Raw genomic sequence first — 25,225 nt, 5'->3', positions numbered from 1 at the left:
CCCTCTCCAGCACTGGCATCCCCCAGTGTCACTGCCTGGCCCTGGACGGCAGTGCCTCAGCTCTTGCCAGGGATTTTTCAGGATCAATCCGTGTTAACCAAGCAACAGAAAGAGCTGGAGGTCTGGATGAGAGACAAGAACTGGTACTGGCCAGATCTATGAAGACAATAATGCAGTCTGCACAGCCCTCTGCACCCCAACAATTAGCACCATGAATTTAGACTTTGCAAGTAATCCGCATCAAAGCACGTTTAGTACAGCAGTTGGCTTCCGCTCCAAGGGGTTTCAGCCAACCTGGCCATTTCTTGCCAGTGTCCACGAGGGCTGTGACTTGGCGTAGTGGGTTTACGTGGCAAGGTTTTAGTAGCAGGGGGCCTTAGGGGTGGCTTCTGGGAGAAGGATCTAGAAGCTGCCCCATGTTTGGTAAGGGCCCCACTGCTGACCTGAGCCGAGCCAATAAGCCGAGCCAACAACAGTGTTATTTTGCGCCTCTGTGAGAGCATATTTAAGACAGGGAAAAAAACGCTGTGCTACACAGCAGCTGGGAAAGTGAGAGGAGTGAGGAACAGCCTTGCAGGCGCCAGGGTCAGTGCAGAAGGAGGGGGAGAGGTGCTCCAGGCGCTGGAGCAGAAGTTCCCTGCGGCCTGTGGTGAGGCCCATGGTGAAGCAGGCTGTCCTCCTGCAGCCCATGTAGTGCCACGGTGGAGCAGGGTTCCTCGCTGCAGCCCGTGGAGGAGACCACGGTGGAGCAGGTGGACCTGCAATGACGGAGGCTGTGGAAGACCCCTGCTGGAGCAGATTCCAGGCCGGACCTGTAGCCCGTGGAGAGGAGCCCACGCAGGAGCAGGTGATGGGGCAGGAGCTGCTGCCCGTGGGGGAGCCAGGTTGGAGCAGTTTGCTTCTGAGGGATGGACCCCGTGGTACGGACCCATATCTGGAGCAGCTCTGGAAGAGCTGCTGCCTGTGGGAAGCCCACGCCGGATCAGTTCATCAAGGACTGCATCCCGTGGGTGGGACCCCACAGCACAGGGGACGGGAGTGACCGAGAAGGAGCGGCAGAGAAGCGCTGTAGACTGACCATAACCCCCATTCCCTCGTTCCCCTGCGCTGCTCGGGGGGAAGAGGGGGGAAGAGGGAGGAGGGTGGATGGAAATTCTCCGGTGTTTGTAATCAAGAAAAGGAATGGAAAATGGAGACTGTTATATGGAAGATATGGGAGCACAGCCAGGATTACCAACTCGAACTATGCTCCCCCAGTCATAGACATTAATAGTAATAGACTTAAAGGATTGTTTGTGAAACACTTGCCAGAATTCGGAAAACTTAGGTATGTTTATGCTTCGATTGATACCTTTTCTGGTTCTACATATCTATAGGCATACTTGGGTTTCTTATGAATATGTAAAAACAATGTTCTATATATTTAGAAAGTTTGATGTTAGTGTGTGCATGTTGGTAGAGCGTAGACTCCCCGCGCACCCAGCGCTGTTTACTTGCCTTTTATATATATTACTAAATTCAGATTGAGTTGTATCTTCATTTATAACAAGAGCATGACCTCTGCATCCCTGTGGTCATCCTGGGCAATGCCATTGGACTCCCAGGGCATGGTTTCCCTCAGGTCCCATAAGTCCCCCCTTTAGACTCCACACAGCACACCAGCAACAGACAGCTTTGTGGAGGGTCCTGAGCTATTCTCATTGCCCTGCTGGAGGACCAAAGACAGGCAGCAGTGCTTTAGCTCCAGAAGGAGCGCAGTTGGAGCCCACGGAATCAGCTCCACAGCAAAATGCTTCTCGATGCTGTGGTACCTCATGCCTGCCTTTCCTGAACAAGTGTGGTACAGACACTCACACACAAAGCAGTTGTTTAAGCAAGCAATATATTAGGATTTTTGGAGAGGCCGAGCTCCCGGAGTGAATGGACAATGTGCAAGAGCTAGATGGTCACTGTCCAGCTGGTAACAAAGCCTCTGCTTCAAGCAGCTGCATGGGGTGTGCCTCCCGCAAGGGTGGTTTTGCTGTGGAGAGAACACGGAGGAGCAATTCCCACTGCCAACTGAGCAGCATCTTCTCCATGTCCAGCATGCTCAGCTCTGCAGCACGTGGCAAGCAGTTGTGGTTGTAGCCACCGTAGTCATCAGTGGTTACTACGCTTGGTAGATTGTCCATACGGGGATCTTGCCACACTTGGCAGTGGGTTGCTGCACGGAGTTTTCCCGTCTTTTTCTGTGTCCTGCGTTCTCCCCTCTTCTTTCTGTGGTGGGAGGTCATTGCCAGCTGTCAGCAGAGTGCCCCGGAGAGCTCTGCCTGAAGGCCTCTCTCAGTACCCAAACGTCAACAGTCTTGCGAGCCGTTCTCGCAGATACTGGACTTCACGCAGTGCCCGGGCATGGACATTTGGATCCTCTGCCATGTCCTGGAAGAGGTTGAGTGGGCTGGATGTTAGGAAATCTGGATGCAAGGTGACCTCGTCAGGCACTTCCTTGTTCCCTAAGAAGAAGTGGTCCAGGCGTTTCTCCACTATGCAGCAGTGCAGGTACTCCACGATGTCATCCATCCGCTGCAAAAACTCCCTCCTGCACCATCTTTCCAAAGGGATGGTGTTCAGCAGGTGCATGACGACTGTCTTCAAGACATAGGGGGTAAAATCTCTGCCCACCACGATACGGGCACAGAGCTGCATGCATCTGAGGTGGTAACTGTCCTGCGGGGCATGCGCTTTTATGTACCGGAAGAACTTCATCTCTGCCACTGTGCAGCTCTGTGGCCATACTGTGTCCGGGGTAAAGATAGCATCAGTGTTCTCGCTGCTGAGAAAAATGTCTGAATCACCTTGTTGCACTCCAAAAATCAACTCAACAAAGCGGATTCTATCGAAGGCATCAAACACACGGAGCTTGCAGGAGCGTCTGGATGGCAGCACACCAATGTGATGTCTGGCCGACTCAGGCAAAAATTTCCATGCAGCTTTCATCATCTGCTGGAACCAGAAGGAGGTTTTATGCACATCCAGGTATGATCCAGTGCACAGTGTTTGTAGGAGGTTGGGCTCCCGATTTCTTCTCAGCTCCTCCTCAGGTTGGTGGAGGAAGCACAGCACGTTCCCAAAGCTCTGCTCCCTCGCGCACGTGCACTCCAGCTCCACGCGAATACGAGAATTCTTTGATGGTAGCTCCTCTTCGTTGCCCAGCTCCAGGTGGAAGGAGTGCCCACGAGGAGCCGATATGGGTACGAAAATGCGATAGACAATATTATAGTCCTCCAAGGGAGTCCAGCCTTCAAAGGCACTGCCCACTCCACTGGGTGGATGCAGCACTGGAAAGTAAGTGTTTGACACAGAACGTCGGGTGAAATAGAGGAGGTCTCCCACCATCGACATCATCACTTGACAGTTGATTTGGATGTGCTGCACTGGCCACTGGATTCTCTCTGCAAAAATCCTCCCTTCATCCCGTCCTTCAAAACGATTTCTGTTATTAACCTGCTGGTCATCATCGCTGCTAGAGCTTTCTTCCTCAATGTTGTTTTCATGTCCTAGGAGATCTCTAAAGAGCAGCCACACGTTCAAAATATACAGGAGAATAACACCAAGCCAGGCCCAGAACTGCCAAGTCTGCATCACAGATAAGAGCAGGGCTCCCATATGCATCGAGCTCTGCTGCTTCTCTATCTGCTCAATTTCCAACAGGAGCTGCGCCATGCGTTGTTGCATCTCCTCCGCATACTGCCGCATGCGCTCATTCGTAGCTTCATCCAATTCATCCCCGACTTTCTTTGGGATCTCGACTAAGCCCAAGAATGCCAGGAAATAGAAAGCTGCCGAAACCATGGTCTGAAAGAGAGAGAAGCACGTCAGTGGGGCTGGGTGGGAGCTGGATGGCGGCTGAGGGAGCTGCGGCAGGAGCCACAGGCCCCTGGGGTCAGGTAGGAGAGGGGGCGAGGGAGCTGGGAGGCAGCAGGGACTGTGGGCAGTGCCAGCGGGGACAGCCACGAGCCCTGCCCTGGCCCAACCCAGTCTTCCCCTTCCGCTGCACTCACCAATGGCTCAGGCCAAAGTGAAGCAGCGCTGCCCGCGGCTGCCTTTAAAGCCTCCCCCCCATTGCGACACGTCCTCTGTGATGTCACCTGCGCCCACACCGCATCACAGGACCCCCGCCCCGCCCTCGGTGCCCACCGTGGCACAGCGACTCCCAGCTGCCCTGGGCAGCCCAGGCCCTGTTGTCACCCGAACGCAGAGGCACGTGGCCAGATGGAGCTCCTCAGGCTCCCTTTGCACTGCCTGTGGAAGCCCCCAGGGTTATTCTCAAGAAGAAATTAATCTCTCAAAGCATTGTTTCAAGCAGGCAATGTATTGGCTTTTTTAGCAGAGGTCAAAGCTCCCAGAGTGAATGGACATGCTCCAGGAGGCCGGGTGGTCACTGTCCTGCTGCTAACACAAGTCTCTGCTTCAAGCCTCCCCTCTTCAGCAGCGTGGGATCTGCCTCCCTCAAGTGGGAGAGAGAAAACACACAGGAGCACCTCCCGCTGCCAACTGAGCAGCAGCTTCTCTGTGTCCAGTGTACTCTGCTGCACGTGGCAAACATTCATATTTGTAGCCACCGTAGTCATCACTGGCTCTGCAGTGGGCAGACTGTCCATATGAGGACCTTGCCGCACTTGACAGCAGTTTGCTGCACGGAGTTTTCCCATCCTCTTCTGTGTCCTGCGTTCTCCCCTCTTCTGTCTGTGGTGGGAGGTCATTGCTTGCTGTCAGCTCAGTGCCCCGGAGAGCTCTGTGCTTGAAGGACTCTTTCAGTTCCCAAAGGTCAGCATTCTTGTGAGCCGATCTTGCAGCTCACAGAACTCATGCAGCGCCTGGGAATAGTTAGTCCTGTCCTTTGCTATGTGCCAGAAGAGGATGGGTGGTTTGGACGTTTGTAAATCCGGAGGCAAGATGATCTCCTCAGGCATTCGTTCGTTTCCTAACCAGAAGTGGTCCAGGCATTTCTTCCTCAGGCACAAGTGCAGGTACTCCATGATGTCATCCATCCGCTGCAAAAACTCCCTCCTGTGCCATCTTTCCAGAGGGATGGTGTTCAGCAGGTGCATGGCGACTGTCTTCAAGACATAGGGGGTAAAAACATTGCCCACCACGATACAGGCACAGAGCTGCATGCATCTGAGGTGGAAACTATCCTGCTGAGAATTCACAGCTATGTGCCAGAAGAACTTCATCTCTGCCACTGAGCAGCTCTGCGGCCAGGTTGTGCATGGGGTTGGATGTTCTCTTTGTATTTTCCACACGGCTGATTTTCCTTCTGTGTACAAAGCTTCCCAGCACAATTTTATTTTGCTGCAAAATGATCACAATAACATTGTGCTGTGCTCTTTGCTTGTTCAGGAGCTAAAGCTGATCAGGATTTTGGTACATGAAGGCAAAAGGTAAAATATGTTACTTGAATGAGATCTTCCATTTGAAATTTTTAATTGAGTACCACGGTGGAGCAGGGTTCCTCGCTGCAGCCCGTGGAGGAGACCGTGGTGGAGCAGGTGGCCCTGCACCGACGGAGGCTGTGGAAGACCCCTGCCGGAGCAGATTCTGGGCCGGACCTGTAGCCCGTGGAGAGGAGCCCACGCAGGAGCAGGTGACCTGGCAGGAGCTGCTGCCCGTGGGGGAGCCAGGTTGGAGCAGTTTTCTCCTGAGGGATGGACCCCGTGGTACGGACCCGTATCTGGAGCAGTTCTGGAAGAGCTGCTGCCTGTGGGAAGCCCACGCCGGATCAGTTCATCAAGGACTGCATCCCGTGGGAGGGACCCCACAGCACAGGGGACGAGAGTGACCGAGAAGGAGCGGCAGAGAAGCGCTGTAGACTGACCATAACCCCCATTCCCTCATTGCCCTGCGCTGCTTGGGGGGAGGAGGGGGAAGAGGGTGGATGGGATGGGGGGAAGGTGCGTTTGGTTTCTTTCCTTTGTTTCTCACTTCTCTAGCTTGTTAGTAATAGGCAATAAATCTTACTATCTCCTTATGCTGAGTCTGTTTTGCCCGTTACAATAATTACTGCATTGATTTTGTCGTCCTTATCTTAACTTTTGAGCCCTTTTCATGTATTTTCTCCCCATTCCTCTTTGAGGAAGGGGGAGTAAGAGAGCGGCTGTGGTGGAACTCGGCTGCCCACTCGAGCAGAACCACGGCAGAATGTATCCATGATGTTCTCATTTAGATTTCTGCATTAAGTTATTAAGCACCTCCGCCTTTTCCTCATCTTTTGTAACTAAGTTCCCCCCGACATCCAGTAAAGGTTGGAGATTGTCCTTAGTCCTCTCCTTATCTCCCGCTCACACTCCCTGATATCCCTCAACCTCTCCTTGAGTTCTGCCACGAGGCGGACCAGGTCGTCCACCTGCTTGCACCTCACGCACACAGTCTCTCTGCCCCCCGCAGGTGGTAGCAACAGGCTCAGGCACTCCCTGCACCCGGAGACCTGAGCTGCTGCATTTTGGAGCGGGCACTCAAGTCTGGGTGTGTACAGACTGCCTAGCGAGAGCTCTCTGTATGGTGTACACCATTGCGGCCTAGCTAGGGGCAGACAGCCCTTAGAGGAATTGCTCCTATGGGAAGGGAGAGCACTCTGTCCTTCCTGCCCGCCCTGCCTGCGTGAACTGGGCTGGGGAAGGGGCGCTGCCAGCTCCACCTGTGCCTCGTTCACCTCCCTCATGAGGGCTGCAGGGTTCTGGCAGCTCCCTCAAGTGGGCTCAGTGCTGGAAAAAAAAAAAAAGCCCTGCCTGTCCGATCCCCCACTCCGCTGCAGACTGCGTCTGCTCCAGAGCCGATCGCCTCGCAAGAGTAGTCAGCTCGATGGGGTGGGTGCCCTGCCTTGGCGACAGCCCAGTGCTGCAGCTGTGTCGATGCTGCATGGCACCCATGTACAGGGCCGTAGCACAGTAGTCCAGCACTGTTGTCTCTCCAAGAGAGAAGGACGAGGGAGGGCTAATTGTTGTCTTCTGCTACCCAGAAACTGTCTTTTCTCAGAGGTGCACAGTGAAAGAATGAGAGGCAACATGTTGCACCAAGGGAAATAGGCCATGAGAGCAGATGAGCTCTGGAAGAGGTGACAGGAGAGGCTGGGGAATCTCCATCCTTGGCAACACTAAGAGTTCGTCTGGACAATACACTGAGCAACATGACTATACTTTGATGTTAGCCTTGCTTTGACTAGGGGCTGAACTAGAGACCTCCAGAGGTCTTTTCCAAACCAAATTCGCTATGATTCTCTGACTGACAATGAGGCTCCAATGGCCTTGGTGACCTTGTGGTGAAGGTGAAAGACCTTGTGGTGCAGGTGTTAACATTGCTCTGCAGGCCTTCATGTGGAGCTTCCAGTATTGAAAGCACTGCCAAAAGACCGCTGGAGGAGCACTCCTTATGGTGAGGGAGTCTTTTCTTTGAAGATGAAAGCACAGATAAGCATGCAGAAAACTCTGTCACATGAATAATGTATACGACAAACAGTGAGCCAGGCCCCCAAAATGAGCTATTAGTGATGGCATATATGTCACCCCAAAAAAAGAGGTCCTATTTGCAGTTGCCCATCACTGTCACCAGGAGTCACCCCACAACTGGGCAGTTTCCCATGCTGGACTGCCTGGCACAGCAGCCCTTAGCTCCTGCGTACTACACTCAGTAGACAGCTCAGTGACTAGAGCTTTTAGCTCAGTGACAGCCAGCGCAAAGGCAAGTGGCCAGCTGCAGCATTTTCTTCACTCGTGGAAATCAGCCCATTTCCTTGACAGCTGACAGTTATCCACAGGAATTTGGCTTTGCAGGTCCTAAATAGCAAATGAGGAAGTCTGAAGATCTCTGTTGAAGAAAGCTTTAGAATAAGTGTATAATAGCCTGGCATAAGATCACAGAATAATAAACAAAATGACTCGCATGAGGAGACTGAATGTTCTGTCCACAGTTATGAGTAACAGATATTTATAGGAGAACTGTAAGAAAGTGTAAAAATGAGGGTCATCTAATAGTCTAATCTAATAGTCCCAAGCACAACAGGAAGTACAACCACAATCACATGGCAAGGCATTTCCATGACAACTGATAACATTTTCCATTAACCTGGAGTTAAATTTCAGGCTATAATGGGCCTAAGGACAGAGAATGCACGAGGATGCAGCAAGATAGCTAATGCTATATGTAGAAAAGTGATATGTTTGTACTGTGGGTATGATGGGGGCAGGAGGGAGCGAGAGCAGGACTGGAATAAGGAAGCCTTGTCCCAGCGCGCTGTCACGGACGGGAAATGCTCCCTGCCCTCCATTACCCCTGGATCTCACTGCGTGGATTTCCCTGCAATGGTCTTGGTAAGTAATGCAGATGTGAGAAGTTGCATCACTGCTCTTTCCCTGGTCCCATAACTGCGTCATTGGTCTGTCCTGGCTTTGGAACAAAAGGCATTAACTACCTTACCAGACATGCTGCCTCCACGATTACCAGGGCCCTGGCCAGCCCCTCTGGGGCTTCCTCTCACCCTGCCCATGGCCCAGGAGCCCATTTCAGCCTAACCCCGTTTCAATTCAACCCATGGCTGTCAGTCCCTGCCCCAGCAATGCTGCAAGTTGTCAGACTTCAGCTCCCTGCAGCCCTGCTGAGCCAGGTCCACTGGCAGGCCAATGTCGCAGCCCATCCTTGGTCTCTCCCTTTCTCCATGGCCCTGTCTGACTGTCCCTGGACATGACTCTGGGCTGTAGATTGACCTCCTGACTTGAATTCTTCCTGTCTTGTCACTGTGAAGCTGCTTTACAATCTGCAGGCATGGCTGAACCCATCAAGGATCTCCACAGCTCCCCTGCTCCCTGGCTGGGAGCGGTGGGATGGCTGTTAGCACACTCAGCTCCCAGCTCCCAGTCCCTCAGGGAGCTGCTGGTCCTCACTGCACCCCGGAACAAGTGTCCATGGTACCTTAATACCTAGGTTCTTCTGCAGGTCCTTGTCAGGAAGCTACACCCAAGCCATACACAGCCTTTGCATCCTAATCCTGGCCCAATGACTTGATCTCCCAGTGCACAGGGATAATGGTAGCTTCTTCATCAGATAGACTGTCTCCATTTACCTTCCCATCTATCTAGCAAGGTTATTACTCAGCTTATGAGACAGGTGTGAGGAGCCAGCATCAGCCCTTGGCTGAAGGATTGCCCCTTTCTTTCTCCCTCAAAGCTCTTTATACCTGAAGATCCCAGCTGTGAGCAGGTACCATGCCTTCCTTCCCTTTTTCCCTCTGTAAGTTTCCACCCAAGCATGAACAAGATGTTGTGTGATGGGACGCTCCTCTCACGTCAGGACAATCTGTAGTGACTATTAAAGAATCACAGGCAGGTATGAAGAAACAAAACTGATGTTCCAGAATTCCCCACTCCAGATCTAGAGGAAAACAAATGTCACCAGTCTTTGGAATACTTTCTTGAGGTCAGGGGCTTTTGGGGATGCATGAACAAATAGTAAACCTCCTGTTTCAGGGATGGGGTTACGAGGAAAGATGTCTTATTATATATAGTCTTCAAAGAGAGCATGAGAAGGACATGGTTTCCTGTCACCTTCCTTACTCACCCTGCTTAAACAACTGCAACCGAATTCAGTGTCAAAATTCTCAGCACCTTCCATGAGTCTCATGTTTTTCCTTCTGTTTTCCCTTCAGATATACTGAGGAAAGAATCCCTCTGTGTTACCTGCATGTCTGTAGACGAGAAAGTATTGCATTTGCACATGCAAAGGGTGTTTGTTTAATCTAACAGCTGGGAGTCTGAAAGGTAAAGCCACAGGTGCCCTTATTTGTTTAGAATTAGTTGAGATCTGAGGAAGAAACACACCTTCGCCACTGTAGTTTCAAAAGAAGTGAAAGGAAATGTGACATATCCTGTTCCTACAAACCCCTTTCCAGTAACTTTAGAGAAAATCTTTACACTTTTGAGGTTTTGCAAAGCTATTTGCCTTCCTTCTTAGTTTTCCTGTTTTCCTCTGCGGTAAAACAGATTTATGTGTGAAAGGACAACCTGCACTTGACAGAGTGGAGCCATCTGCCATTTCTTGATAACACCAGCTCTGCAAAGCTAATCTCAGAGTCTCTGCATTTGCTTCTATTTTCAAACTTGGTAAGAACACAAGGGCTTGAAGAGCAGAATAGATGGCACATTTAAATGCTTTGTCAAAGGCTGGTTTGTTACAGTGTTTTCTTATGATTAAAATCAGACATCTGTTGAACTAACAGAAATTGTGCACAAAGCAAATGAAAATGATGGAAAATCTAAGGTCAAGCAAGTTAACATGAGCGTCTATGAATGGCTACGGTACAGCCAAGCTCAGATCTGCCTGGTGTATGTTCCAAAGTGAGAATGTTCGTTCAAGGACTCTGCTCTCCCATTGTACAAATTCCTCTCAACCACAACAAACCTCTCACTGGAGATGATTGGAACAAGCTCTGACACATACACAGGTGAGTTTCCAACAAACGGGAACCATTCTTCTGAAATCAGTAGAGGCTACATTACTGTAGGTAGCAAGCAGTGGTACAGCCACGCATTTCTTCCTGAGAAACTAACTCTGTCTTTCACAATGTTCTCTTGAACACAGCAGGTCATGGACAACTCATAATTCTTAAACAAGAGACAGAAGGCCATCTGGGGGACCTTGGTCTGAGAATCCCCATAAGAGAAGACTTAAAGCATTTAAACAGCACACAGAGGGTTTATTAGATTCCATTGGAGATCTCTTAAATTGGTGGGGAGATGGGAGATTGGTGTGCGTTCAACACATAGGATATGCATCAAAGCTTCATGGAAGCCACAAGTTAACTAAGAAGTCCTGTCAATGGTGAAGTAGCGAGAAGTCATACCCCAAGCCCAGACCAATGAGTATGAGCTTTGGAGTGTGTCCCTTGGTACGTTCACACGCATGGGGAATGAGTCATCAGCCTCTTGGAAAGGCAGAGATTTTTAGTCACCGAGTGGACTCCTCTCCTGAGAGAGCCAAGTGTTTCATGGGAAACACTTCAGGGAATGATTAGGGAAACAATCCAGGCAGCCTCATAATCAGCAGCATTAGTGATTGTCTGCAAGCAAAGACTCTTCCATACTTGTCATCTGGTCATGTCAGAAAACAAAAATAAAGACTAGGAATTAATTAAGAGATGCAGACTGTTGGGTAATCTACTGTTCCTGCCACTTGAGAGACAAACGGGCAGGCCATGTCAGTTGACATTATGCCAGCCTGTTGGTATGCCTTAAAATGTGGAAAGAACTTCAAAACTACCGTGACTTTTCAAATATGATGGAGAAGGGCTTGGCAACACCCTCACCCAGTTCCCTCAGGACCCCGGGATGCAGGTCATCAGGCCCCATAGACTTGTACCTGTTCAGTTTCATCAGGTGTTCTTGAACCTGTTCGCTTACAGTGGGATGGATTTTGCTGCCCCAGCTCCCACCTAGAGGTTCAGGGACTCGAGAGATTTGGGAAGCCTGACTGGCAGTGAAGACTGAGACAAAGAACTTGTTGAGTACCTCAGGCTTCTCCATGTCTGTTGCCACTTCTCCCTTCTTGTTTATTGGAGGGGGTATATACTACTTGGCCTTTCTTTTCTAGCCAATGCACCTACAGAATCCCTTCTTGTTATTCTTGGCATCCCTTACCAAGCTCAGTTATATCTGTGCGTTGGCTTTCCCGATCCCCTCCCTGCACATCTGGACAGCATCCCTGTACTCTTCGCAGGCCACATGTCCTTGCTTTCACTGGCTGTGCATTTCCTTCTTGCACCTCAGTCTGACCAGCAGGTCCTTGCTCTGCCATGCCAGTTTCCTGCCTTCCCTGATCACTTTCTTACACATGGGGATGGAGCTTTTGAGCTCTAAGAAAAGTGTTCTTAAAGAGTTGCCAGCTCTGTTCAGCTCCTTTGTCCCTAAGGATTGTGTTCCAGGGGATTTTGCCCACTAGTTCTTTAAACAGCTAGAAGTACACACTTCTAAGGTTCTGGGTCCTGACTTTGCTCTTTGCCAGGCCCATATTCCTTGAAATTACTAACTCAGCCGCAGTGTGGTCACTGCAGCCCAGACTGCCTCTGATCTTAACCTCTTCAATGAGCTCGTTTGCACTGGTGAGCACGAGGTCCAGTACTGCTTCTCCTCTGGTTGGTTTGTCTAACACCTGGACCAGGAGGAAGTTATTCTCAGCATACTCTATGAGTCTCCTTCATTGCTTACAGCCTGCTGTGTAGCTTTTCCAGCAGTCATCTGGCTGGCAGAAGTCCCCCATCAGAATGAGAGTTTGCAAGCCTGATGCTTCTTGTAGTTGAAGCAGGAAGGCCTCATCAACAGGCTCCCTTTCAGGTGGACTGCAGTAGACCCCAACCACAAGGTGTCATTTACTCGTCTGATTTGTAACTTTCACCCACAAGCTCTCAGCCTGTCTGTAGGTATTTCTCAGAGGAATCTCTTCACAATCAGTCTATTCCCCAACATAGAGGGCAACATGCCTGCCCTTCCTTCCCTATCTCTTCTGATAAGCTTGGTAGCCTCCTATTCCAGTGTTCAAGTTGTGTGATTTGTCCCACATTTCTGTGATAGTAATGAGGTTTTCTAATTGTACTGTGGTGTCCAGCTCCTTCCACTTGTTTCCACTGATGTCTGTTGGTATAGAGGCACTTTAGCTGGTTTCATCACTTTGTGGCTTTCTTGTATTATCACAAATGTAGGCCCCAGACAGGCAGCAAACTTCTCTGGAGGGATTTCTGAGTGGCAAATGGGTGCCTCAGTGCCCCTCAGCAGGGAGTCTCCCATTACTAACACCCTTTGTACCCTTTCTGTGGCACTGGTTCTGATGCAGGTGTTCGACTAGGCCAACTTTTTATAGCTGCCCTTTCCTAACTCCTTACCGCTATTTACACACTCCTGTTTTTCAGCCTGAAAGCATAATACTTGTTATGTAAGGGCACTTCAGGGGCAAGGGCCCAGAGAGTGGTGGTGAATGGAGTTAAATCCAGCTGGTGACTGGTCATGAGTGCTGTTCCCCAGGGGTCGGTGTTGGGGCCCATCCTCTTTAATATCTTTATTAATGATTTGGATGAAGGAATTGAGTGTACCCTCAGTAAGTTTGCAGATGACACAAAGTTGGGGGGAAGTGTTCATCTCCTGGAGGGTACAAAGGCCCTGCAGAGGGTCCTGGACATGTTGGATCAATAGGCAGAGGCCACTGGATGAGGTTCAACATGGCTAAGTGCCGGATCCTGCACTTTGGTCACAACAACTCCATGCAACACTACAGGGTTAGGGGAGAGTGATTTGAAAGCTGTGCAGAGGAAAAGGACCTGAGGGTGCTGGTTGATGCTCACCTGAACATGAGCCAGCAGTCTGCCTTGGTGGCCAAGAAGGCAAAGAGCATCCTGGCTGGTATCAGGAATAGTGAAGCCAGCAGGACCAGGGACGTGATCATCCCCCTGTACTCTGCTCTGGTGAGGCCGCACCTTGAGTGCTGTGTTCAGCTCTGGGTCCCTCACTACAAGAAGGACATGGAGGTGCTCGAGAGAGTCCAGAGAAGGGCAATGAAGCTGGTGAGGGGTCTGGAGAACAAGTCCTGTGAGGAGCGGCTGAGGAAACTGGGGTTGTTTGGTCTGGTGAAGAGGAGGCTCAGGGGAGACCTCATTGCTTTCTGCAACTACCTGAAAGGAAGGTGCAGGGAGCTGGGGGTCGGCCTCTGCTCACAGGTAACCAGTGATGGGACCAGAGCGAATGGCCTCAATTTGCGCCAGGGGAGGTTCAGGTTGGAAATGAGGAGACATTTCTGCTCAGAGAGCAGGCAGGCATTGGGACGGGTTGCCCAGGGAGGTGGTGGAGTCACCATCCCTGGGGATGTTCAAGGGAAGGTTGGGCCTGGTGCTTGGGGACATGGTTTAGGGGGTGACATTGGTGGTAGGGGGGTGGTTGAACCAGATGATCCTGGAGGGCTTTTCCAAACTAATGATTCTCTGAAGGGGCTTGTTTGGGTGTAGGCATCTGTCGGGGAAGTTGTGGCCCCTCCGTTTGGGTTTCAGCCTCAGCCCGGCAGGGCAGGCAGGCGCCATTTTCATTTCAGTCAGAGGCTCCCGGAACAGAAGACGGTGACCGGCAACGCACTTCCCACTCTCCCTGCAGCAGCTGCTGTGAACGCCGCCTGCCTGACACGCTCTGCTTTTGTACGGGGGGGGGGAGGCAGCTGCTGCTGGCCTGGCCCCAGCCTTGTCAGCTGCTCCCGGGGGGCTGCCGGCAGCTCCCTCCACCCCCTGGGATTGCCTCGCTGCTGGAGCCGCCCTGCGCGCCGCCATCTCCTGCTGTGCTGTGCAACGCGCCTGCCCCGCAGCTGGTCGCCTCGGCGGGTCTTTTCCCCTGAGTTGCTCTGCAGTTCATCAGCCTGTATCCTTGCAAGGGGTTCCACTTGCCTAGGGGAGTGCCTCTGCGTTGGTCCTTGCTGCTTTTCATCATTTCGCTGTTGGCCCATTCCCCCCAAGCCTTGGCTGGTCCTTCCAGGAGGCAGTCCTGCCCTCAAGCACAGTGCCTGGTCCTCCCCATTTGCTCTGTGTGACCTTGCCCTGGGCTGCAAGTGGGCGAGTGGGTCCCAGGAGATTTGCCCCTGAACACAGAGCAAGAAGGGGCTTCTGGGGTCAACGGGGCTTGCCCTGGGGTCCAGTTCTAGGAGTTAGTGGGAGACAGAGGAAGGGAAGCACTGTTTTTCCAAGCAAGCTCCTCTATGGGCCCATTGCAGGCTATCCTCACCTGTCCCCAGAGCCTCTAGTGAATGTTTCTTGAGCAGGAGGAGATGGCCACCCGCCAGCTCCTCACATCCTGACCCATTTTTCCTGAGAATTCAGTAAGGCAGAGTTTCACAGACAAGAGGAAATCCCTAAACAGCACACAGCCCAGAGAGTGGAAAGTTGGTGGCGTTTTTTTGTTGTTGTTGTTGTATTTTGTTTTGCTTTGTATATTAGTGTTGTGGTTTTTGTTTTTTTCTTTTTTTCTTTTTTTTTCCCTAACTTCCCCATGAATGTATTTGACAAATCACTGTCCCCATCAGCTCAGGATCCCAGCGGAAACCCCAGCTGGGAGGGCTCTTCCTGCCTGGGGGAGGCTCCCCTGGAGCGCCAGGGATTTACTAATCGCCACCTTTCGCTCCCCATCCCTTGCCGTGTCCCGCCGAGGGCCATGTGCAGTGGCAAGCTGCAGACAGGTCTGCTGGTGGCCGGCTACTTCGTCTACTTGCTGGTGGGTGCAGCCGTGTTCCAGGCGCTGGAGAGGACTGCTGAAAAGCAGCAGAAAATGGCAGCCGCCCAGATGAAGGAGGCATTTCTGCAGAACTTCCCCCACCTCACAGTGGCAGAGATGGAGCAGTTTATGAAGGTGAGTGCCAGCCCTGCAGAAGCCCTTTCTCCCATCAGATGGTAAAACAAATGGGTGGGAAATAACAACTGATTTCCCTGACAGATGTTATTTCCTATTCAGCCTTGCTACACAGATAACTTTCTCTGTGTTTCCTACTGGTGCCTTCATTTGGATGATTTTTGCAAACCCCAAACCTGTTCCCCAGTCTGATGAGGCAGATCTTGCTGACGGTAAATATAGTTTGTGTGGCGTGACAAAACATTGTGTGTTAGCTGTTAACATCCCCTGCTCACAATGGCCCCATTCTTCGGGTTCTTGCCTCCTGCCGATGTAGCTTTCAGTGGGGCTATGCTCATCTACAGTGGGTGGCATGGCAGGAAAAATGAGGCTGTCTGAAATTACTGGGAACGGTTGCCACACACAGCAGTGCCACGGACAGCACAAAGGAACAATACATCGAGGTCTGAAATAGTCTGCTGGGGAAAAAAAAAATACACTGCAAGGAGTGTGGCATAGTCAGGGTTTATTTCTTGAAGATGCTGCAGAAGTTAGGCAGGCAGCCCAGCCAAGGGAAAGGAGTTTCTGGTCATGACATGGGAAGCTGATAGTGACTGGTGTTCTCTATCCATCTTAGGTATTTTCTAGCTATAGCTGCTACATTGCAGAGAAGATGGGGACTGCAAATAGCCTTGTAAGCATATCTGCATGGGAAAGTAATAGAGCACTTAACAGCACAGTTTTCAGGATAAGGAGACAAGGGGGAGAACCAGTTTTTCTCATAATGCAACCAGTGGACCAGCCCAGTTCACATATACATGAAACTCTTCAATGTGGATTTTTTATTATTATTATTTTTTGAGGGGGAAAAAGGGGGAAAGAGAAGAAAAAAAAAAAAAGGAACTCCTTCAAGACAATGAAATCCTTGTACAAGGGCTATGAAAAGATTTATGCTAGTCTTTTTTAGGCTGGTTTCTTTCAGTTAGTGCCTTGCCTCTGCTAGGGCTCAGCTTTGGATTTTATGTCAGCTCCTTCTGTAGAAAACAGCTTGCATTCCAGATGTCCAATTGAATGTCCTCTGCTAAAACCAGGGCTGGCAGAATACTGGTGTTGTTTTATTTTTTGCTTTTCTTTTTGTTGTTGTTTGCTTCTTTTTATATGCTTAAAAAAATCAGCATCACTTAGAATTAAAACCATTGAAAAAGGAAGGAGTCTGATAGTGCACAGAACTATAGATGATACAGGGCTGAAAGATCTTGGGAGAAACACCTAGTCAACGCCCTGCCCCGAGGCAGTCTCAACTCAGCCCAAACCACCTCTAGATGGTTTCTAACCTAGATGTTCATCTAACCTCATCTCAAAGGCTGCATTGTAAAAATCGTGCATGCAGTTCATGCATGCAGTTTGTAGAAAGGTGTATATATCAGGCTGGATTCTGATTGTGATTGCACCACAATTGATGCTTTGCAAACCAATGACTTTTCTCTGGATTTAAATTTTTACTGTAATGAGGCTACGGCCTTAAAATTACATTTCACGTACGTGTCATGTGCCGTGCTGTAACTCACTGATGCCTTACAGGGGGCATCAGAGTCAGTGTTCAGTGTGTCTGCATACAAATGGGTGATTACATCCTGGTTCCACCGCTGCCATCTCAAGGGAAAGCTCAAAACCAGCAAGCAGGCACCCCATCGCTTCAACCAGTGGGCTGCCTCGTTCTGCCATGTCCTAGCCTTCTGTAGGATCTTATTTCTCCAAAGTACTTAACCTGAAAGAATCAAGGACTTTAGAGGTGAACTTCACACCGAAGCAGACAAGTTGTCCTAACACCCATGAGAGCACTTAGCATAACAACAGGGCGAAAGACTAACCTTCAAAAACACTGGCTGACTGCCAGCTAACCTTGGTGGTAAAGGTGTGTACGGTGTTAAAGTATTGCCGAGGACAGGTGAGTGCTGTTCACAGGAAAGGATCAGGAGCTGGCTAAATCCGTACTATTCTTTCAGCAAAAAAATTGAGAAAAGCAGACAAGTTGATTAAAAATAATAATAATAATAATAAAAATGCTTTCCCTTCCAGAACCTGACTGAAGCCATTCAGAATGGGGTATACCCTGTTGGAAATGAATCACAGACAGAAAACAGCAACTGGGATTTCAGTAACTCCTTCTTCTTTGCAGGCACAGTGGTCTCCACAATAGGTAGGCTTTATGCTTTCCATGTTTATGAATGTGTGTGTTCGTGTGTGTGACACTTCTATCTGGTTATTAGGAAGAAAACAAATAATACTTTCAAGGATAGAAAGTCCAGCCCTTTATTGGCATGGATGGGAAGCAGCAACCAATATAGTTCTGAGACCTCACCAGCACACAACTTTTTGAGCATTATTTTGGGTTTTGAAATACCAATGGCCTTTCACACTATTGTTTCTCACTTGTTTCTTCTTTTTGAGCCATCTTGTAAAATCTTGGCTCTGATATCAACTGTGGGTAGAAGATAGATTTGACTTTCCTGATCTTTATTCTAGGATCAAACAGGCTTTAAATCTGAGAGTGCTGTAAGAATGGTAGGAAATAAGTGAGCTCTGCTGGGGATTGAACACCATCTCAACAACCTCTGATGAGCTCTAAGCACATGTATTGGATTAGCAATACACCAGGGGGAAGAAATGGGAAGGGGGCAAGGCAAATGTTGAGACTTTCAGAGCCAGTCCATTCCTTGCCGCCACCAGTATTGTAGTTTTTTCATTATGGTATTTCTCCACCCAACAAATTGGTTGCATTGAATTTGTTTCCCTGGTGAGGAGGAAAGGTTGCCCCAGGAAAACTACAACTTGCCTGTTTCTCTGCACCCTTGCTGCAGAATTCTGTTAGTGAACAACTTCCACCCATCTTCATCAGATTTTGCTGTAATGAAAATGCAATAGTTGTGTGACAGGGAGCATAAGACAGCTCAAGCACCTAGGGGCCCAACAGTCAATAAATCACTCAGTTGTTTTATTTGTCTTTTCCCCAGAAGAAAACATTGCATTTTCCATGTAATGGATGCCTTGAGATGAACTGTGCTAGGGAAAATGCATTTTCTCAGGGTCAATGATAAAATAAGGACATACACAAAGTACAGGCCTCTTGCACTTAAAGATATACCTCATGGGGTCTAAGAAGAGCAAAGTCTCCAGTCCATTAAAGGACATGTTTGGAGATCTGCAGCCATTATTCCACTACTTAGATAAATCCTCTTTTAATAGGATTTTAAGACAAATATATCTGTGGTATGAATAAATCAGCCACCAGTAAGGTCTGGGCTAATTACCACAAGCTATTCTAATGCACCCTACACTGTCTCCAGGGCTGGAGCCAGTATCTGGACATACCAACCTACTGGCATTTAGCCACGGAGGTCACTAACACATAGGCATATCAGCAAGAAGGCAGATTTTGTGATTGTGGCATGGCAAGCAGCCTGGGACTCCAGCTTTGACATCTTCCAGGTCCCCCGCTTTCTGGTTTCTGTCTTTCCATGTATTTGTCACAGGACAGAATGTGTTTTCCATAACTGCTTTCAGATTATGCTTTCTTTCCCATTAAGGCTAGGCTGGGAGCACACAGCACTCTCTGCATCCCCCAGAAAATGCAGGGTGAATCACTTTATCTGCTTTCTGGTTTGACCAGAGAAAAGTGCGCACACATGGGCTGAAAAGTGCTAGCCACATCTTCTGGGGTCAAAGGCAAGCCAGGCTGGGGTAGGTGTGAATGTGACCATGGATTGCTCCAGCTCTTTGAAATATCCCCCCGACCCATCTTTTTTCATAGGCTATGGCACACTGCGTCCTAAAACTGCTGGGGGACAGATCTTCTGTGTCTTTTTTGCTCTCTTTGGAATCCCTCTGAATATTGTTTTTCTGCACCGTGTTGGTAAGATGCTCTCGCTGCTGTGTAAAAAGCTGGGGAAATTCCTGTACGAGAAAGGAATGAGAAAGGTAATTGGTTTTACTTTCTCAGGCACAGTTACATGCTAGTTTCTAGACTTATTTTTTCAAGATATACCTTGGCATTATCCTTTATTACTTTTGTTCTCATGCTGTGTTAGGCATTGTGTTAGGAAAGAGGAAGAAATGTTCTACCCCTGCAGAGCTAAACCAAGGCAATCATAGAGAAGGTATTCAGAGAAGGGGGTAAATTTTGCCTATCCATATAAGCAAATATGCCTGTATGCCAAACCATATATATTTGGCATATGCCTTTTATGCCAAATCATTGGTGGTTCAGGCTGGGTGTTAGGAAAAGGTTCTTCACTGAGAGGGTGGTCAGGCACTGGAACAGGCTGCCCAGGGAAGTGGTCACAGCACCGAGTTCAAGAAGCATTTGGATAACACTCTCAGACACATGGTCTTATTTTTTGGGTTGTCCTAAGGGGACCCAGGATTTGGACTTGATGATCCTTGTGGGTCCCTTCCAGCTCAGGATATTCTGTGATCCTTTGATTCTACAGTTCTGTATAAAAAACATAACATTCAACAATCATCGGAGAGAGTGGGTGCCTCATCCTACTTCTCCAGACACTTATCCCAGGAACTAGCTCTAGGGAAGTACCTGTCTTTTTTTATTTGAACCCAGTTGCTGAAAGATGAAGAGGGACTTGTAAGGGGATAAAGACAGGATGTCTCTTGTCTGGTTATGCTCCAGGTTATTTGGAGCTCCTTCCATTCTCATTATTTCTGAGGAAGTGAGAATAGCTTTTTTGTGTCTCCTACTGTAATTCTCTTTCAGGACAAGGTGTAAATGCCATAGACAACCCCAATCAAAATTTTAAATATCTCCTTATGTCTTAAGACTTAAATAGAACATAAGACTGATTCCAGAACAAGCACAATGCTTGAAGGCATGAAAAATTATCCAGCAGTTGCCACTCATTTCCAGACAACTTGGACTTGTAAAATTCTATACATAAACTATTTGTGTATCTGTTTGAGAAATCTTAATGTACAACTAGTCTTTTTTCTTCAGCCAAGTTTCTTCATAGCTGCTTGGTGGTAGGACGGTTCAAAAGTCACTGTCCAACTACTTCTTCATCAGGAGCTCATTTGTTAAGTATCTTCTTGTGCTCACTTATCTACTGGGTAGGAGTTAAGTTGTGGCACTATTGTAATGAGAAATAAAGTCAACAATCAAACTCTTGGAGACAACATTGTTGAAAATGATGTAAACTACTTTTTAAGTATCTATTTGCCTAAGCAATTTCGAATGTGCTTTGAGTGCCATACCTGAATACTTGAAAACTAAGTATAAGTGAAGCAGTTTGGTGAAAAATGGAAATAGCTTAATTCTGGTAAAAGTCATTGTGAAAGTGCTTTCCCATATTCATGGTCACTGAATGTTGATAGAATCAGAAAAAAAGACCACATCTCCCAGGGTTACTGCAAACATGCAACACCCATATGTGTGGCTTTCCCCTGCCTCAGGTCAAGGCAAAGGTTTTTCGAGAGGGAAAACACTCAGTACAAAACCTTCATCACCCCAGTGATTACAGTATGTGTTCCTAGGTAGCTACCCATTATATATGACCTGCTAGCATGTTGAATCATGATGATAATTGAATTGGTTTCTTTTTCAGAAGAAGATCAAATTTCTGACCCTTTTGTTCTTTTTGGTGACCGGGATCCTAGTGTTTCTGTGCTTGCCGTCACTCTTCTTCCAGATAACAGAGGGTTGGTCCTACAGCGAAGGAATTTACTTTGCATTTATCACCCTCAGCACCATTGGCTTTGGAGATTATGTAGTAGGTAAGGTTGATTTCAGAGAGGAGACGCAGCAATGTGCCAGGGTTGCAACTGTAATTACTATGAGTTGACTGCACAGGCCAGCAATGTACTGTAGAGAAAAATCTCCCGTCTGGGTCTTTGACCAGTCTTTGCCCTATACAGTTCTGGGGGAATATATTTTTCTCTCTGGGATTGCATGAGCTGATGAAAGCATGAGGTTGTCTAAATATAATGAAATGGGGTGCTTTGGGGTGCATTTTGGGGAAGGGAGGGGGAAAATTCAAGGAGCCTAGGAATTTGTATATACCAAAAGGGAATAGTTTGTGAATATGATACAGAGTAAGACACGTATTCCTGCTTTAGCTTAGATTTGTGTTTCTAAGCATACAGTAAAAAAATTAGTAGTCATGTTTCAGAAGACATGATTTTACACAAATCTAAGAGGTGGCAATCACAGTTCAGGGTGAAATGGGGAAATGTACTCATTCTATGAGTAATGTGGCTTAAATACATACATGTATATCACTTCAAAAGTGGCCTTCTTTAGTCTCCTTATGCATGACTGGATGCTCTCTGTTTTCACTAGTTGAAGCTTAGGAGTACTCTGATGTTAAACTGTTTAAGCTACACTCTAGCAAGCTGAAGTGCTTCTCAAAAGACTTCTGACCAAAACACACTTTCCATGGAATCAGCTTCTAGAGCTGCTTCCAACTCCACAGTGAAAACCACGAGTCAAATCAGTGTCCATGGAAGAAGCAGTTGAACACATGGACTCCAAGGACACTCAAAGATTTCTCTACAACAACCTGTCCTGCTGGCATCTCACCAATACAAGATTTTCCTCAGCAGTGGTATGAGAAGGAAGCTCTGAGCTAATACTTGAGCATGTTTTACAGTAACAAAAGCAAATTACAACTTAAAAACAACTACTTCCATAATACTTCCTCCTCTGCAGCCGTGTTATTTTACAAACACAGCTAAAAGTTCAGAATCAGACAGGCCTCCTGGCTCTGGGATTTCATCTTCATCAGGGTGACTTAACAGGAGCTTCAGTATTTTTTCCTGCAGTATTTATCTCTTTTGGTGTTAAACAATGGTGATAAAATGAGAAGTTTAATGCCTCACACCTTCCCAACAAAACAAGCAGAGTCAATGTTCTCACTATTATGTATTTAGAATTGATTACAAATGACAAATGATTTTGTGCTAGCCAAGTGGAACAGAACAGGTCTGAGTTTATTTGCATTTTAGTAATTCAAACCTGTATTGCAGCTCTTGTACTTGAAGCATGAGATAAAGCCTGTTTTGTGTGGGGAAGGAAGACGATATCCTAAGAAGGTGACAGAGTCTAGGTTCAGTTGTTCAGAGTACACATACACATAGGTGATACCTCTAGCATGAAACTCCCTCTGGGCTGTAAACCCACTTTATGCTCTATTGAAGTCCAGTTTTGGCTGGACTTTGACTGGACTTTGTTAACACTACAAAGATACTACTAGTTGCTTTGGAAACAGTGTTGAAGTCCTAACCCCATGTCATGAGCTTCAGATAAGAGCCCAAAAGGAGTTGCTTTGCAAGAACCCTGGTAAATTCTAAGCCAACTCAGCCCCAGGAGAAAAATAAAAACAGCTATTCGATAGCTGTCCATGAGGACAAGCCAACCCACTGCTGCCCCACTTCCAAAGCTCTTGCATGAGGAAAAACAAAAATCCTACAAACGGATTTATGTAATGCAAAGCAGTGCAGAATCTGAAATGAATTTCCAGCATCATGGCTGCTTCTGGGCAGCTTCATAATGGGAAATGCTCCACCAGATCTGTGGTGACCTCCCTGTCCATGCATGTTGCTTTGTTACCTGCTGTATGGATTCACTATTAACAGTGACTTGCAGCACTCACTAAGCAATATTACCAAGTTTTCATGTAGATGCCAGGGCCATACCATGCTAATAAAGTCGTGTGGGACTAGATGGAGTAGGAGCAAATACCCTCTGAATGTAGTTGGTGGATTGCTGATATTTAAGGAAACAAATGAAATGACCCATGCAGTAAAACAGGTGTGCAATACTGAATGAAGCTAAGAGGTTTGGGCTGCATGAAATAAGCTTCAGTCATCTAGTTTCCAACACCGAAAGTTGTGGTCTTGGCATGTGATGGTGAGTTCTCATCAGTCACCTGCTTTTTTAATGGAGGAGGCTCTTGAAGCCATTCAAAAGTAAACTAGGAGCTGCAGTTTCAATTAAGGATACCTATAATTTAAAGCAATTATTTATTATCACATAATGTCATAATCACATTTTATAGAAATAAACAGAATCACAACAATCTGCTCTGTTGCTAATCCACCCTAGCCCCAGTATATGTTTTTGAGAGACCAGCATATGTATGCTGACAAAAATCTGTTGCACAAGACACTGGCTCAGCCTGATCTTAAAGCATGTTTTCCTCTGACCTGCAGTATTTCTGGGGTGGTGAGAGACTTCACCACAATGAAAAAGCCACCTTAAAGTACTCAATGTAAAAGACACTGATGGATTCATTAGGCTTGCCCATTTTACACAGGCAAAGTAATTTTAACTTAGTAGTTTTCTTCTTTCTCTCCCCCTACCTGCAGGTAAACAGCCTGGCAGGATTTATTTTTCCTACTATCGAACACTTGTGGCCATTTGGATTCTTTTTGGCCTTGCCTGGATTGCTCTCCTATTTAATTTATTGACAACAGTTCTAGAAGATACTGAAAAAATAATTGTCAAGGATCTCCATCAAATTGTAAAGGTGAGTAAGGACAATGAAGAAAGCCAACCAAGAAGATGTTGGCCTGCTCATTTTTTACCAGAAGAAGAAGTAATACCACCATGTGCTGGAGGTGATGCACAGAAAATGGAGTCATTAGCAGCATGTTCTGAACAAACAAAAAAATAAGAACAATGTTTTTTACTTATAGCCAAAATTACTGCCATAACATATGGAGATTGAAGTCTTCGGTGGAAAATTGCTGGTGTATTATTCTAAAGAAATTCCCATGGAAATAAAATTTCTCATACTTTTTGCTGAAATGTGACCTTTCCAAACCAAAGACTTATAGTTACACAGACACACAGTATTAATGGTTAGAAATTTGCTCTTCAGTTTGCAGCCATATTGTGCTAAAACGTGACAAGTGCTCTCATTTTGCAAAGCTTTTTTAAGGTACCTTCATAAAAATGCAGAGGAGGATCATGGCAGAGCTCACTGTTTGTGTTTGGATTTTTCTGCTTGCAAAAACCACGTCTCTTCCAGGAACTGAAATGCACAAGCTTTTCTAAGTCACTTCATAGCACTAGGTTGGAAGAAGAAATACAAGCAAATAACTGAATAGGTGCCTGAATTGAACCCTGATATTGGATAAACTGAAATGATCTGAAAAACATGTTTGAAGGACAAGACCTGGGCTCAGTTCAGAGACACTAGAGGCATCTAATGAACAGGGTTAGAAAAAGGTTAGCTGTGTTAGCAATTATTAATTCTACCTCTTCCTGTTTTATATGAAGATGAATAAAGATGATTCCAACTTCTGTCCCCGTGGCTTTGAAAAACTTTTCTGATAGCATTTATAAAGAAATATATATTCACATTTTAAAGTTATTTCGTTTTATAAGGATTTTACAAGATCAGAAAGTGGTTTGAATGGAGGAGTCCTCATTGCAGCAGAGCTTTGCTGCTGCTATGTTTTTATGCCATAGCTCCTATAATGTCATTTAAAAACAATCTTATTTTGCTGTGCTAAAGTAGCTTTCCAAGTGCAACCATCGTCTAAACAATGCATCCTTACCTTCCACCAGGCACAAAACAATGTCAAATTTGAGCATGGTTTTTCAGATGTACCTCCTGGCATACAGGCTATCCCTGGGTGAAGACCCTGGCCTTTAGAAGACTGATCTACACTTCAGGTGCCTTGTGTGTGTCAAGAGTACAGAAAAAAAAACCATACTGAATTGCTTGCAAAGCTGCTGTGGTAGACAGCCACAGAGGTGAAGAGTCTCGTGGATGTATATGGTTCCAATGAAAGTCAGTCCTGCCTGTGGCCATGCCTTTTAGCACATCCTTCAAAGG

General features: G+C 47.4%; 1 protein-coding gene across 1 annotated transcript; it reads left to right on the top strand.

Moving 5' to 3' along the window:
• Positions 1–14,213: 14,213 nt before the first annotated feature.
• Positions 14,214–24,689, top strand: LOC309878977 (potassium channel, subfamily K, member 16-like). The gene is made up of 6 exons (XM_082762200.1): positions 14,214–14,414; positions 15,073–15,395; positions 17,454–17,574; positions 19,186–19,352; positions 20,987–21,155; positions 23,748–24,689. The coding sequence occupies exons 2-6, from the start codon at positions 15,201–15,203 to the stop codon at positions 24,053–24,055; spliced, it is 960 nt and encodes a 319-aa protein (XP_082618326.1). The 5' UTR covers positions 14,214–14,414; positions 15,073–15,200; the 3' UTR covers positions 24,056–24,689.
• The last annotated feature ends 536 nt before the right edge of the window (positions 24,690–25,225 follow it).

This window comes from Aythya marila (assembly GCF_965140915.1).
Source record: "Aythya marila genome assembly, chromosome: 5".
NCBI classification, from domain to species: Eukaryota; Metazoa; Chordata; class Aves; order Anseriformes; family Anatidae; genus Aythya; species Aythya marila.
The sequence above is the reverse complement of the archived record's forward strand: the minus strand, read 5'-3'. Positions and strand labels throughout refer to the sequence as shown.

What these genes read in the sequence shown, in the direction of transcription:
- LOC309878977 (XM_082762200.1), top strand. Translation starts at nt 15,201, where the DNA reads ATGTGCAGTGGCAAGCTGCAGACAGGTCTGCTGGTGGCCGGCTACTTC. An exon ending in AGATGGAGCAGTTTATGAAG is followed by an intron (nt 15,396 to 17,453) that starts GTGAGTGCCAGC and finishes TTTCCCTTCCAG; the next exon opens with AACCTGACTGAAGCCATTCA. An exon ending in CACAGTGGTCTCCACAATAG is followed by an intron (nt 17,575 to 19,185) that starts GTAGGCTTTATG and finishes CTTTTTTCATAG; the next exon opens with GCTATGGCACACTGCGTCCT.